The 15,529-nt window shown below is 36.8% G+C and overlaps 1 protein-coding gene across 1 annotated transcript; it reads left to right on the forward strand.

The window, feature by feature from the left end:
- The first annotated feature begins 10,212 nt into the window (after positions 1-10,212).
- Positions 10,213-15,393, forward strand: OLAH (oleoyl-ACP hydrolase). Its single transcript, XM_056483092.1, has 6 exons — positions 10,213-10,346; positions 11,971-12,109; positions 12,685-12,784; positions 13,789-13,958; positions 14,835-14,920; positions 15,157-15,393. The coding sequence occupies exons 1-6, from the start codon at positions 10,217-10,219 to the stop codon at positions 15,288-15,290; spliced, it is 759 nt and encodes a 252-aa protein (XP_056339067.1). The 5' UTR covers positions 10,213-10,216; the 3' UTR covers positions 15,291-15,393.
- Positions 15,394-15,529: the final 136 nt, after the last annotated feature.

The following is a 15,529-nucleotide window of genomic DNA, read 5'->3' on the forward strand; positions in this document are numbered from 1 at the left end:
GTGTTGAAGAGCTATGGTTCAGCCCAGAGTCATAAAAAAAGTTTTAAAAAAAATTCTATGACACAGCCCACCATACTTGCAACAAAATGTCACCATGTTCCATGACTTCTTTTCTCTTTGAGTCTGCAGCAGTGGTACCTTCTGTTTGCTTCTTTTTACTCTCTGCCTTTGCTGCCAAAAAGGCTTCACATTATCTGGTGTCGTGGTTTAACTCCAGCCAGCAGCCAAGCCCCACGCAACAACCGCTCAGTCACTCGCCCACCAGTGGGATCAGGGAGAGGATCAGATGAGTACAAGTTATAGATCTTGTGAGTAGGGAAAGCAAAAGCTGCACAGAAAAGCAAATCAAAACAAGGAATTCGTTTGCTATTTCCTATGGGCAGGTGTTCAGCCATCCCAAGGAAAGTAGAGCTCTGTCACATGTAACAACTACTTGGGAATACAAACACTGTCACTTAAAATGTTCCCCCGTTCTACCTTCTTCTCTTTATATACTGAGCTCTTCCTGAAGCCTACAGTGCTGCATGGGGTTGTTTTAACCCAAGGGCAAGACTCAGCACTTTGTCTTGTTGAATCTCACACCATTGGCCTTGAACCATCAATCCACCCAGTCCAAGTCCCTCTGCAGAGCCTTCCTGACCTCCAGCACATCAACCCTCCCACCCAACTTGGTGTTGTCTGTGAATTTACTGAGGGTGCACTCAATCCCCTCATCTAGATTATCAATAAAGATTCTTAACAGGAGGTTGTACTCTCCCAACTAATTTTTCCCTTCAGATGGTAATTATCTTTCCACATTGATGTCTTTCCTCTTGATTGTTGATCTACTTGCCTAGTGCCATCTCTATGGCCTTTATCTCCGGTTTTATCTCTTACCTTTCACTCTACTCTATGGACTCCTTTAGAGCTCTTTCTCTCAACGGAATGATTTTCTCAAACATCTGAGCAAAGGTTATGTGGTTGTACCATAGCAGAACTAGGCTGACAGCAAAGGAGTAGGAAAGGAGGGGAGATTATGCTGCTCCTTGTGTTTGTTTTTGAAACATGTTGCGAATGCATGTTGTGTGACTTTAATATTTATTTCAATAATTTTGCATTAGGGATGGTTTGAGCTTATCAGATGCAAGTGTCTCACAAATAAGTTTCTCTGTAATAATGTCATCGATCTTTTTTTCAAGGCTAAGTAAAGGGGTGGGTAAACTGCTTTGTGGAGGACATTATTTCAGTTGGTAATGACACATATTTTTTTTTTTCAGCAGCAGCTTTTAGATGTTAGCAATGATATTAGCTGATTTTGAATATAGTCTGCTAAAAATGTAGCCATGAGAGATATGTTACTAGGAAAAATATGAATAATAAATGGGTATGCACCATACTTTTTTCCATTAACTTATAGCATTTAGGTATAATGACAAAGGATTGCCTTAAGTCTTTATTTTTCAAGATGCAAAGACCAGTATTGTCCTGAACTCAGGAGCTACTGAGATATGGCTTCCCACATTTTTTTCCTGTGGTTTATGCATTTTGCTGTCTCTTAAATGGAAGATCATACCAGTTTTTGAAGATCCCACTTACTTTTTGCTGAGTAAGAAAATTTTGAGCATATAAATCCATAAACCTCAAAAACCTGTAATAAATATTACAATGCAGGTAACAGATGTGTTTTCTCTCTATCTGGACACCTCTTTTCATAAACCTGTAATTTTCCAGAAAGCCTAAGTGCCTACTCTGGAAAACATTTTTTAAACTTTTTAAAAGGATTATTTGAATAATGGATTAACCAAATGTGTATGATACAGTAGCATGTAAGGTATTGATACAGATGCAGAAATAAAAAATTTCAACTGTGTCACAATGTTAGGACAATGAGACATTGGTGTTTCTCAGTTACACAAACTGTGTTTCTCTTGTGAAGAGAAAATCAGTAGAGGATTACATTGCCTAACTATCCTACAGTCTGACAGCTCTGTTTTTACAGGATTGCAAATAACAAGTGCTCAATGCCCTGAGCTGTTAAAGTTCTCATCTTCCCAGCCAGGTGTCTCAGATACATGCCTAGCTGTAAGTAATCCAGCAGTTTCAATAACAGACTCAATACCTACCATGAAGTGGATCATTTGACTCCCAGGCTCACTATTCCACTTCTGTGCTTACTACTGGCAGGTGAAAGGACTACCTTAAATCTAAATTTTGAGAATAGCCTTGGATCTACTTGCTACCTGGGGATAGGGTTGCTTTTCCCTGGCGTCCAGAATCTGCAGACAAGGGGTTAACTCGTCTGTGTGCAAATGAGACAGGTCTGCTCTGTAGGGTTTGCAAGGTCCTGGATACCTGAGAGGCCTCTTAGGTCCTGGACTGCCCTGGCAAATACCACATTCCTGCAGTTCACAAAGACTCGTTGCACAGATTTTTAGACAGTGTACTATAAAATAAATTTTGTTTGGGGAAATATCTTGCAGTCCTCTGCTGCAAGCACTTGGTGTTTCTTTACCTTTAGCTTTCCTGTTCCCTGCAGGATGGGGCTGATGGTCCATTTGTCCTAGCAGCTGGTTGGTGCAAAAGCAGTTTTGTTGTCACTTGTGTTTTCAATTAATATTTTTCATATACTTACTATATAATATATATAATACCTACTATATAACACCTCATACCTACTATAAGGTGATGCCATGACAATAAATAAAGCTCATGTAAAAAGTTCATCATGGCCTGAAAGCCTGTCTCAAAAACATGTTTGAAAAATAATCCAAAATTTCTTTGGTGTACGACATCTGGGTCCATTTTAAATTCTGCTGTATTAGAAGGGTGTTGAAATACTGAAGTGAGTGTGGCATGGTCCCTTGTGATTTTGACTGGAGTGGTTGGTGTACAGGAGAGACTGAGATAATTGGTTTTGTCTTAGGAGGGGAGTGCCAAGTGAAGATGTCTTCACCTACCTAATAGAAGGATAAGCAGAGGATGGACAGAGCCAGACTCTTCTTGGATGCACTCAACAAAAAGACAGAAGACTTGCAGATACAAGGGACAACAAACATATAGAGAAAGAGAAGTACTCTCACCATGAGCCATGATTGAACACTGGAACATGGTTACCAAGGGAGGTTGTAGAGTCTCCATCCTTAGAGATACTCAACATCTAACAAGAGAAGATTTGAACTATATGATCTCTAGGAGTCCCCTTTAGCCCAAGTTATTCTGTGATTTAAATGATGGCTCTTTTAATCTTTTTTAATCTTTAGTTCTCTATCAAACTAGAATTTTGTTTTCATCTTATTCTAAACGTGAAGAGATAAAAACCAGGAAATACTTTATTAAATTCAGTGTTTGTTTAATTTTTTTTCACTGGTTGAGCCATTTCTTTGCCAATAATTCACGAAAGAAACATTCTTTTTGATTATGAACACTCTAAAGTAAATTTTTCTGCCATTAATTCATCAGATCATGCATCTAACTTAAAATTTATAGAGAATAAAAATTCTGTTGAAAAGCTTACAATCTAGAAAATTTTGATTGTGTGGAAGAATACATATGTATTCTCTCTGTTGTAATAGGGTCTGAGTTAGATCTCAGGTGTAATGGAAATAGGTGGAAGTAGATGAAAATATAAGGATGGTTTGGAAATGATCAATTTTTTTGTAATGGCTGTCTTATCTTGTAAAAAAATGAGAAAAAAGAAAGATATTTCCCTAACCAGATATTCTTGGATTTCAAATAAATCAAGATTCAACTGAATGTACTTCAAATATTATTTATTCACACAATAGTTCTTTCTTCTTTGGGGCCTTTTTTTTTTTTTTTTTTTTTTTTTGTGTGTGTGTGTGTTTGTGTGAATGAAAATTAGATTGGCTGAATGTATCTTTCAAACCAGTAAGACAGACTCTGCAGGTTCTTTGTTTGAGAAAGAGTTGTAAAATAGTCCTTAAAGGCAAATTACTCCATTAGGTTAGCACAGATGTGTCATTTACATCTAAACCTTGGGGCTGTATATGTAGTATCAGCATGCACCTATCCAGCTGGACAAAGTGTGTGACAGCTTCCAAAAAGTCATAAAAGGCTCCTTTCATTTTCAACAGGAGGATGGTGAGACTGATGTAAGTCTGAACTACAGGATTAGTTTTCAGCTTGATAAACAAGCTCTTACTACTTAGCAGTTGCTAGTGCTGAGTTAAATATTGGGGTAAAGCATAATGCTCCAAGAAGCTGGGAAGGGACAGATTGTCTCATCAGCAGCAGGATCAGACATAGCTGCATCTGGTGATGAGTCTGCATCTCAGTTACAGCTTTGACTTAGGGCACTCTCTGAGCCTCACCACTTCTCTGCACCCCATTTTTGCCTTCCCTGCAGCAGTTTCCTTTGCAGCAAAGGCAATAGCAACTGTGGCTATGGTTTTACTCCTGTTCTTATAATCAGTTACTTCTGTAGGTCATCCTGTGACTAAGAAATCTGGCCACATTACTGATTTTTTTTTTCAGAAATCTGACATTTGTTTCCATACCTTATTAGAATATTTCAGCTTGTGTGAGGAAAACAGCACTTGGAATGGTTTTCCTGGAATTCTTGCTACTGAGTTTTCTCTTCTGATTCTGAGCCAATAGGTGTGGATATAGGAATCAACCTCAAACTGATGGGACATCACCCATAGGATGCAGGATAGCCAGTAGTGAATGCAGAACTTTCTGATTGGAGGAGACAGAGTTGGTTGTGAGCAGCTGTGAGGATTTTCCTATCATCACACAAAAACTTTTGTGTTTAAAAGGAGAACAGCCCTGTGGACTCTAGCACCTACTGCATGTCTCTGGGTAGTCAATTTGGTGGACAAGCCCATTGAATACTTTCTGTTCCACTGGGTTATGAGGCCAAACCTCCATGTTAATAAATCCCATGCCTTTTTTAGTCATGTGCTTATTTCTTGCAGAGTGTCCATGTGGTATTCCCACTGGAAGTAAATTGCTGTAGTCAAAATGTAGAATGCACAGCCTTCTCTGTGCTATGTGTACTTTCTATGAACGGCTATGAAAGGAGCAGATTCCCATTATCTGTGACATTATGCCTCTCTGCCTAAGCAGGGTCTTTCTGTACCCTACTAGGTCTCCTACTGTTTGTGTGTTTTATTCTTGTCAGTCCTGATGCTATTTCACTCACCATTACTTTTGAGAAAGCAAAACTCTTCTCTAACCTGCTATGTCCTTTCACTTTCCCTGACTACCTTTTGGTTTTCATGGGTGACTAATCATTTCCTGTCCAGGAGCCAAGAGCATCATTGGTGGGAGATGGAGAGACCCCCCAAAGAAACTGCTGTTTCTCCAAACTACCAGTTCTGCAAAGTATTAGTTCTTCAAATTGTTACCAGTTTGGCATCAAGAACTGCTGACAGACACACATCAACATCTGTGAAGAAAGAAAAGCAAGCCTTGTCTGTTTGTGAGCATATGAAGATATAATCCACTGTTCTGTTGATTGTGGTAATCTTTCTTTTTTCCAGGACATAATTTTGTGCATGGTAGTGGAAGTCCAGATTAACCCCTTTTCTGCCTTATTAGAGTAGGTCAAGCTCTGAATGATGCACGACTTCTCATCAAATTAACACCACTGTTCACTTTCAGTGGCTGACGGAGTGTTGGCAGCTCATGACTCTGCTTTACAGAAATACAGAGGGACAAGGGAAGAGTATTTGTCCAATTGAACAGTGCTTCATGCTCTTGCTTTACAGAAGTAGGTATTGACATTTGCATCCTTGTCTTGAGTATTTTAGGCCTTCTCTGACTGGAAGTGTTTCTGTTGAGTGATCTTTGTCCCAAAGCTGTAAATGATTCTCCAAAATTTGAGACTAAAATTGTGTTTGTAAGCTGTGTCATGTATCTGAGACAATAGTATACAGGAGTTTCTTTGTTTAGCATATTGTATGCCTGACTGCTTTGCTGCAGAAACTTGTGGTTGACCAGCAGTTTGCATTGCTAAGACTGTTGCACTCAACATCAAATGGTGATTCCTGTGAGTGCCTCAAGGTTGAGTATAGATAGAGAGCATCTGAGCACATCTAGGTGGAAGTTTGAAGACTGCAATGCGGGCTGAGCAGCTAAGGTTATGAGAGAGTACAAACTTCTTTATTTGAAGATTTATTGTTCTCGTTTTGATTCTTACAAAATCTGCCTTTTGGAACTCAGACACCATTTCCCTGGTTTTTGAGTTTGCTGCAAGGAGAGTCTGGGTAGGTCTCATCTACACAGCTAGGATCTTGCCATGGTGCATTTCTGTGTATGCAGCTGATCACAGGGAAGGAACAGGGGGAAATTGGTCTTGGTAAAGTTTTATTCTTCCTCAAAAGCACTTTTTTTGGTTGTACCAGTGAAGCAGTTTTATCAGTTACTATGATACTTCATATAATGATAGCTCAGCACAATTGTCTTCTCCTGAGACAGCAACAAAAATGTTCATTCTGTTTTATTTCCCATGGCCAGCCCTGTATATAGACTGACTATTTTTATGTAAATTCCACACTTCATTTCTCTTTGCAAGACTGGAAAGTCAGCTTTTCCACTGTGTTCTGGTCCCTCCAGGCTTCCTGTTTTCTCTGATTACTTTTGAATTTTATTTTCTTTTCTTAGCAGACTGACCTCAGTGCATGTCCTAGTATTAAGTACAATAATAGAAATAACTTTGTTGAACTGAGCTTGTTCTCTGTTAGGAAGACTGTTTTACAGCATTGTAACTGCCTGGCTTTCTTCATACACATACAGACTCATTCCTGTGTCAGGCCAGCAAGTGCATGGCACTGAAAGTATTCACCAGGCCACAATACATACTTGTTCTAGGACCACTTTAATAATCTGAATGTCCGGCTTAAAGATGGAGAGCTGTTCCAGAATTTGGTGAGTCCAGTAGTTAAAAATCTTATGTCTAGCCATGGTTAATTTATGGGCAATCTCTAACCATTTCTTGGCATGTTATTTCTCCCACCTTTCATCTTCCAGTGCACTTGTAGAAGGCAATGTCACTCTCTTTCATAAGTTCTGTTTTCTAGCCATGCCCTGCATCAGATCTGGTTTGAACTCACCTCTCTTGACCAATGCTGTAGGCGGAATTCCAATGAGATCTCTTCAATACTCTGTCTGACGTCACTCATCTTTCCAAATCCATCAGGAGATCCTGCTAATGCATCTCAGATTTCCTCCCTTTTGCAAAATCCACTGCTCCCTCCTAGTTTCACCGTCATGTCTCCTGTTTTATTGCTTATGTATAACCCTCTGAGGCTATACTTAAGAATAATAATACATTTGGATTAGTTTAAGACTGTCTCTATCTTAAGACTGTCATAGAGAGGAGCCTTACTCCTGTTTTCTTTTGGATGGTGTAAGAGCTGCTTAGTTGCATGCCTCTTCATGTAAGTGTGAAAACCACAAAGTAGTCCAGCTTGCATGTCTAAGCTAAACATCAGAATCCCTTTTGGCATTCAGGTTCCTTAGTTTCTATAACTGCTTGTAAATATTTTATGTTTTATTATTATTGTTACAAATACTCTTGGTAGAGTAACACTAAAAAGAAAAAAAGGGGGAAAAAAGCCAGTTTTCCTAGTATTGCAAATGCAATTGCAAAAGACACTTGTGTTTTATGTTGCTCATAGTTAATCTTGATTTCCAGGGGCATAAAGGGTATCAAGAAATTATCACATGTACCCAGAGTGTATAGTTCATACACTGCTATGTCTTTCAGTCTAAAGAAATTACAACTGGTCTACTAACCAAATGCAGTGGTTAATCATATCAGGTGATGGTCTTCTACAGCAGCATTTTCAGACCCCTGCAAAACTCTCCAGCCTCGGTGTGAGTACTGTATTTCTGGACACAGCTCTTACAAAAGACTGGCCTTTCTATTTGTGCAGCTTTTTTTCTCAGTAAGGCTGTGTGCCTCCTTGTATGAAAACTGCTACAACTTGTGTACTGTCAGGGGCATGCTAACCTGTGCTTTTTCCTTCCCTGGGATTAGCACAGTGTGCCTTTGTTATGTTTCTGCCAAGTGTTGTGTATCACATCTAACACGTGATGCTTCTCTCCCCCTTTTGGTATGCTGCCTTTTCTTTGTTTTGATGGTGGGGCTCCTCCCCTTAAACCTAGAAAAGGCTTAGAAGTAAGTGTCTGTGAAGCTTCTTGATGTGCAGCTCTGAGAAGTGGACCCACCCTCAGGCTGTCATTGCCTGGCACTAGAGGTCTTTCTGACTGTTCAGGTATTTGCACCTAAAGTAAGCTGGATGGTGATGGAATAAACCTGTGTAAGTTTAAAGTGGGAAAGATATCAGTAACTGTTAATGTATCTTTAAATAATTTAAGGACTTTTATTAATTGTATTCTATCATGCTTGAAATTTCTGTGTCACCTTTGAAGTAATTTGAGATGTTGTTTTTGTTGTTATTTGACTGTCAGGTTAAAATACTGATTTCAGAAGTGTGTATTTTTGTGGAAGAAGTGGCTATGTAAATGGAACTAATTATACTGAAGCTAAAAATCTGCCAGAGGAGCTGTCCTCTGCTGCACTCTTTGCTACTTTAGGCTCACATATCCAGTCATTTTTTGAGACTTTTTTTGTGTGTCTTGCTCTTCCTAATGTGTCTTTGAAGTGATTCTTAACAAATATTAACAAACTCTCCGGTTGAAATATACATGAAAATCAAGAACCACACCAACATTTAGGTCTGTTTTCTTTTATCTTGTTTGTGTAGTTTTGAAATAGGTCTGAATTGCTGCCTATCCTGATCTGGTTGCATTTCTCAGTTTCTCAGGTAAAAAGATTACATGTAGGCATACGGGTGACTTTTATGGTGAATCAGCCCTTACATATACTGAGCTATATTCAAGGCAAGAAATAATATCCTCAATAATCTGCAGCATTTTGGAAATGGAATTTTGCTATCTCCTAATCAGTATTTTTTTCAATATTTTTAATAAGTTTATACTAATGGCTGCAAAAAACATTTTATAAAAATTATATATCACTATATTTCTAATTAATTTATCTCCACTAAGCATGTGGTGTTTCCAGGTTCTTTTGACACAACACAAGCTCCAGGTGCTACTTTGTCACTTCAGTACTTAAATCCACAAATCTAATCAGAAAGAATAAAGGACAAAGAAAATATGGATAAAAGGATAAAAATGATAGAGAATTGCTTTATTCTTCAGATAGTAAAAATAATATCTGATGCTAGAGACAATGCACTTGGCATCTTCAATGCTATTTTTCCTTCACTGCAAGAAAGAGGAAGTAATTATAAATCTTGCTTCAGCTGTTACTTCCATCAGTCACTAAGCAAAGCTACCAAAGCTGCTGAGATAAAGCTGAATGTGGCTCTGGTTACTCCATCATGGCAAACAGAATGTAACAAAATTAGACAGTGATGGGCAGTGATGATAGATATGAAGAATACTTAACACAGCCAGGTCTTTTTATTCAGGAAAAAGAAATGTTCAAGGGCTGAGATAATATGTCAGAAGAGCTAAAAAATGCTCAAGCCCTGAGAGGTGCACTATTCACTGTCTTTACTACCCTGTGTCCATCAAGTGAATTTGTAGAAGTCGGATTAAAACCAAGAAAGGGATTGATTCTTCCTCCATCAGATAGTGGAGCTGTGCAACTCATTGCAAGAGGAGGTCATGCCAGCTGTTCAAGGGGAGACTGGAAAAATACATGAGAGAGTAATTCATTGACATTTTATATATATATAAAGAAACTACATCCTACTGTTCCTTTGACATCCATTTTACCACTGTGATAGAGAGAATGTTGAACTAAGTGGTCCTAATGTTTTTCAGATTCTTCAGATGGACCTTTTATTTTTGTGTATATGCTAAAATCCTATGTTATTCAATGGCCTTCCTGAAACCCCTTAACAATTTATTGTGCTGCTTGAAATGTTATTGTGGTCAGTGACTTAGCAAATATTAACTAAGTGTACCCCAATACTATTCTACCATCATGATAAAAGAAGAACTGGTTTATAGTGTTGCAGGAAGATTATATTTTATCTAGCAGATAGCTGTTGTAGCACAAGCAGTTTTGATGTCAGAGACTATTCCACCCTGTTGTTTCAATTTAGACTTAATTCACTCTAATTTTCCTGAAGAGTCTTGTTCTACAATGATGTGTTGTTTTCTTAGTTTTCTTGGTTTTTCATATTGTTTTTGTTTGTTTGTTTGTTTGTTTGTTTGTTTGTTTGTTTAAGAAATGGAGAAGCTGGTTGCTTGTGTACAAAAAAAGCCAAATGCTCTTTGTAGACTGATCTGCTTTCCATGGGCTGGAGGTGGAACTTCACAACTTGCTCAATGGGGCAGACTCTTCAACGACACAGTTGAAGGTTAGTCATTTTTGTAGTTACAGTAGAAGTTAAGCAATTCTGAAATACAAAATAGCCAGATTTTTAAGATAGAATATAATAGTCTTGAGAGAACCACAATCTTTATCCAATGTGTCTTCTCCAGAAAAGAAGGAACTAGCATTCATTAGGAACTAGCATTTCCACTAGGGTATATTTTTTGTACTGCCTTGAATCAAATTATGTTCAATTGGGTGAAAAAATTATATCCTCAGAGCTACATTTCACAAGAGTATAGCATGCTTGACTGCTTCAGAAACTATTGGTATAGCTCAGAAACAGAAATACACTGAATATTGTTCATAAGCCAGTCTTCAGCAAGGTTAACTGTGAAGAGAACTATTTTTAATTTTGAGAGGCTGCAGAGTATCCCTTACCCAGTGTTTACACTTCTTGTATCAAAATTGAAATTTAATCTATGAATTTTATAACAATGAAATGATGTTTAGTTACACTATGAAGTAATTTTCATTGCTCACAAGATATATCAGCACTAAAAAATCCATTGCTTGACCTATTTGAAGAGGAACCAAGGCCATTTTCCAAACCTTCCACAAAGAAAAAAATAATTTCATACTCATAAGCATAGCCATTGCAGTTTTACCAGTCCTCTAAATGCATGTATACTTTCCAGTAAGCAGTTGCACATTCCTTGAAATTAGGGGAAAAAACTACAAAGAAGAAAGAAAAATAATTTGTCCTCTGGAACTACTTCCAAGAAAGTTACTAAGGAAATGGCCTAGGACCAAGTGCAGATGCAGATGAATAAAGTCATGGCACAACATGTTCTTTCAGAGATGGTTTCTGAAGAAAGTATAGAAGATGTAAACTTTTGTGTACTGGTATATATGGCATTAAGTTGTGGTTTAGTCTGTCTCTTCTAGAATGCTTTGTGTCTGACCCATTACTTCTACATAACTAGCAGTATGCATGATGTCAAGGAGATTTGAAAAAAAACAACATTTTTTTCTGAACAATTCATTCCTTATTTCACTAAGCAGTGAGAGGAAAATCTTCAGTTTTGAAAGGAGAATATTAAAAGCATGTAACATTTCCTTCTCTATAAATATAAATAACTATAAATAACTATAAATGTAAATATCCACCAATTTGCACTATGGTTCCACGTTTTCCAATGTGCAGTGCTGAAGAGCTGACAAAGAAGAAAACAGGCATTGTACCATTCTAGTATAGTTTCACTTACTGATGCTGCCCTTAAAAGGATATTTTTTACACAACCTTCAAACTTACTATTATTGAAATTAATGAATTTGTGGTTGTTATTAAAACTTATAACAATAAAGTTGCTTTCAAACCTCAGCTGAAATCAGGATCTTGTGGATTCTGATCCAAGACATTTATCAATCAAATCAGCTGGAAGGGCAACATTTGAGACTAAAGAAAGGGTGGAAACCTAATCTCTTGCAGGATTAAATCACAGTAGCAGCAATAGCAAGCAAGTGCACAATATCAACTGTAAGAAGGAGTAATTAAAACAGTAGGTATATTCTGAAGAATAATTTTAAAACTTAATTTAAATTATTTTACTGTATCTATTTGAAATAACTATAATTCTTTTCCCTCCCTTCTTTCACCTCTTCTGCAGTGTTCTGCATAAGACTTCCTGGGAGAGAAACTCGTCTTGGGGAGCCTTTTCCAAAAGACATGACAAGCTTAGTTAATGAAATTACGAGTGTTTTGTTAAAAGAACTGGAAGAAAAACCATTTGCATTTTTTGGTCACAGGTAAAAATATATACATTTTTAGATACCCTGGTGAAGGAGCTTCTATTTCCGAGCTCTAGGAGTAGAGTTACTTGTTTTTATTTGCAAAACCTTTAGGAAAAATATGCTTCTGTAAGGATCTTCCGTCAAGTCATCCTAAAACATGCAGTTTCTCTCAAAGACTCTGGCTATTTATTTATTTATACCTTCAGAGACAACATCTGAACACGTGTTTCTAATCAATCATAATTGCATTTATTGTTATATTTGTGTCAGAGCTTGATCTAAATGAATGCAGGGGGTAAACCATTCATGAAACAGATTTTAAATATTGCTGAGTCTCAAGTATTCAAAATAACTGTTCTAATTGGAAATTAAGGAGACTATTAAAAGAAAGACTGAAAAGTTCTTATTTGCAAAATTAACATAAATATACTTCGTGTCAATTAACTAATGTCATTATAATCTGCAAGTCAGATGCAGTTTCAGCAACTGTTCAAGATAGCAAGTTAGTACTGAAATTAAAATTTGTTTATATTTTCCAGTTTTTATGTAAGTTTTTACTGGCTTTGATTTAATTTCTTCTTTTGCTGCAGTCTTGGAATGTACACAAGTTTTGCTGTTGCACTTCATTTGAAACAAAAGTACGGACTGGAGCCAGTCCATCTGTTCATATCAGCAGCACATGCCCCAAATGTAAGCTACAGAATCATTAACATTATGAAACAGAACCATAAGTTAGCTACTAAGAGTAAAAATAATATTTTACAGTATGATATTCAGGGCAGTTTTAATACAAAATTTTTCTTCAGAATCTATGGAGTGAAAAGTGTTCTGAGGTAGATGCAGAATACATAATATTCACTACTGCTAACCTTACCCTTGGGAGAACAATCTCTTTAAACTAATGCCTGAACTAATTAATGCTTGAACTAACTAATCCTTAAACTAAAATGTTTTGAATATCGTGTTACTTAGTATGGTCATTGGCTTTAAACTCAAAAGTAATCAAACCAAGATACTAAGTGGTCCTCCTTACTGTGTAATGCATGAAATAACTGTCTTGACCTACTGTTTCATAAACCTGCTGCATCAGCCCTCAATACTTTTTTTCTCTCTCCTCATTCTTTGTAGGATTTTTAATCAGTTTTTTTTCTGAGGTTCTGCTAGTTCTGCTAGTCTTTCTCAGAAAAACAGTAGTGAAGTGGCAGTTTTCCAGTCCGTCCTCAGTCAGCATTTGCTATTTCTGTTCTTCAGTTTCTAATGCATCTTAGCAGTCTTGAGTATGAGCCAGTGATTCATGGAAGCAATTCTTATTCCTGCAAATTTCCATAATCAGTTGGTCTCTTCAGTTCTACATTAGGCAGATTTATGTCCAGTGCTAGGTTTTTCTTTCTCAGATTATTTCACTAGTTGTATTTAAAAAGTAAGAGTCAAGCTTGTACAAAATAAAATTAACAGTTATTTTTCTGTATAAGTTTCAGAAGTAGAAAGTACTTGGCTCACTCATAATTTGTAATTTCAGTAAGCACAGTCTACTAACCCTTTCCATGAAGCATTCTCTGTGAATGTTAAACAAATCAGTCATCATATTCTGGAGATGGAAAATTATTGTACTTTTTACTAAAATAATTTTAATTAAAATATTATTTCAAGTATATTATATACAACACCCGATCTGTTTTGTTTGGTACTGACAGTCTGCAGCTCATCTTGCCCTCAAAAGCACACCCATGCCTGATAGAAACAGTGACCTTCTTGCATGTGTGGAGATGCTCGGAGGAAATTTTGAGCTTCCACCTAATGAAGACTTTAGGAGAAATATAGCCCTAGCCTTCAGAGAAGATGCTAAAGTTTTTAAGACATTTTCGTAAGTTTTCCAACTTTGTATTACTTTTGTATTTGTATTTTACATTTTTACTTCTGTCTGACCATGTTAGGTTTCCTTTTTTCTTTCTTAGTAACTTGGTCTCATTTCTGTTATAAAAAAAGAAGAAGAAGAAACAGTAAAGATAGGTTTTTTTTTCCTTTGTGTGCTTTTCTGTTTGTTTTCTAGTATTTAAGCCCTAGATGAAACAGTGCATACTGCAGCAACCACAGCTGTTACTGCAGTAGTTAATCTGTCATGACAGAATTACAGTTCTACCTAGGATCCAAAGTTAGCAGCCACTAAAAGAGAATATTCTCGTGTCTTTTATTGTTTTCTGAGATTGACAATCTCAGCTCACCATGCTTCAGGAACACTGCATTCAGCCTCCAGATCTAAGGTCCTCTAGCATAACCAGAAGAAAAGGATCCCTAACTGCTGTCCCCACTGGACAAGCAGCTCCTGTAGCTGAGTGGTTAAGGCTTCTTACCTTGGCAAAAACAAGGACACTCTTGGAAGTGGGACCCATTTTGGTCTTAGGAACCTGACACTGAAAGATGCTGAAATGTTAGAACTTGTATGTAAGTAGGTAATATAATTATTTATTGTAGGTGAGAATTTTTTTGCTGGTTGAAGCAATTTTTTTTTCCCTAACTACTGGGTCATTTTTTCTTTACAATTTTAGATCTAATTGCAGTAGAGTAAGGAGCTAAAAAACTTCAAGATACAGTATTTTCTTCTCTTGACGTCCTGTATAGTCTAACTCCTGAAATTTGTTAAGTTTTGGAGAAGAACAAAAAACCATTTTTTGCATGTGAAAGCAAATTCCAAATATCGGTATTTTATGGAATGTTTTATGGCTTTTTTTTATGTTCACAGATTTGAGAAGGCAGACATGAATACCCCCTTCTCCTGTGATGTTACCTGCTTTCGTGGGTCTGATGACAAAATATATGATGTACAAGGTACTTTGTTTAAATGGCTTTTCTCATATATTTACACATTTTCTTGTTGTATTGCACCCATTTATTAGAGTTTTCTAGAGTCTATCTCCTTCTTAAAGGAAATAAATCAACAGATTTTTATGAACCAAAAAGTTGATAAGGGATTTAAAATAATTATTAAATAATACCTTTGAAATACTTAGACAAAATGATCACAATAGTTGACGTTTCTCTGACACTTCAAATATCTTTTTTAGGTTGGCAAGAACTAACAAATGGAGATGTTTCCTTTTATGACCTTCCTGGAGATCACTTTTATCTGCTGAAACCATCTAATGAAAGTTTCTTGATAAAACATATCACAACATGCATAGAAAATGCCAGTCTATGAGTATTTCCCTCAATTTTAATGGCAGAATGTGTAGGTTAGTCCACAGCAATTTATAATAAGTCACTTCTTTCTCTACATTGCATGCAATTATGTCTAAAAGTTGTTCTGGTCCTCCTCTGTAATCCTTTATAAGGGGAAGTTTTCCTGATTTTTTAAAAAACAAACGTTGGCTTTGGGTCTTAAAAAAGGTTTCACCTTTTCCTTCTTCTCTTCCTTATGCACAAACTCTTCACTTTATT

Source organism: Oenanthe melanoleuca, chromosome 2, assembly GCF_029582105.1.
Source record: "Oenanthe melanoleuca isolate GR-GAL-2019-014 chromosome 2, OMel1.0, whole genome shotgun sequence".
Classification (NCBI taxonomy): domain Eukaryota; kingdom Metazoa; phylum Chordata; class Aves; order Passeriformes; family Muscicapidae; genus Oenanthe; species Oenanthe melanoleuca.

What these genes read in the sequence shown, in the direction of transcription:
- OLAH (XM_056483092.1), top strand. Translation starts at nt 10,217, where the DNA reads ATGGAGAAGCTGGTTGCTTGTGTACAAAAAAAGCCAAATGCTCTTTGT. An exon ending in CTTCAACGACACAGTTGAAG is followed by an intron (nt 10,347 to 11,970) that starts GTTAGTCATTTT and finishes CCTCTTCTGCAG; the next exon opens with TGTTCTGCATAAGACTTCCT. An exon ending in CAAAATATATGATGTACAAG is followed by an intron (nt 14,921 to 15,156) that starts GTACTTTGTTTA and finishes TATCTTTTTTAG; the next exon opens with GTTGGCAAGAACTAACAAAT.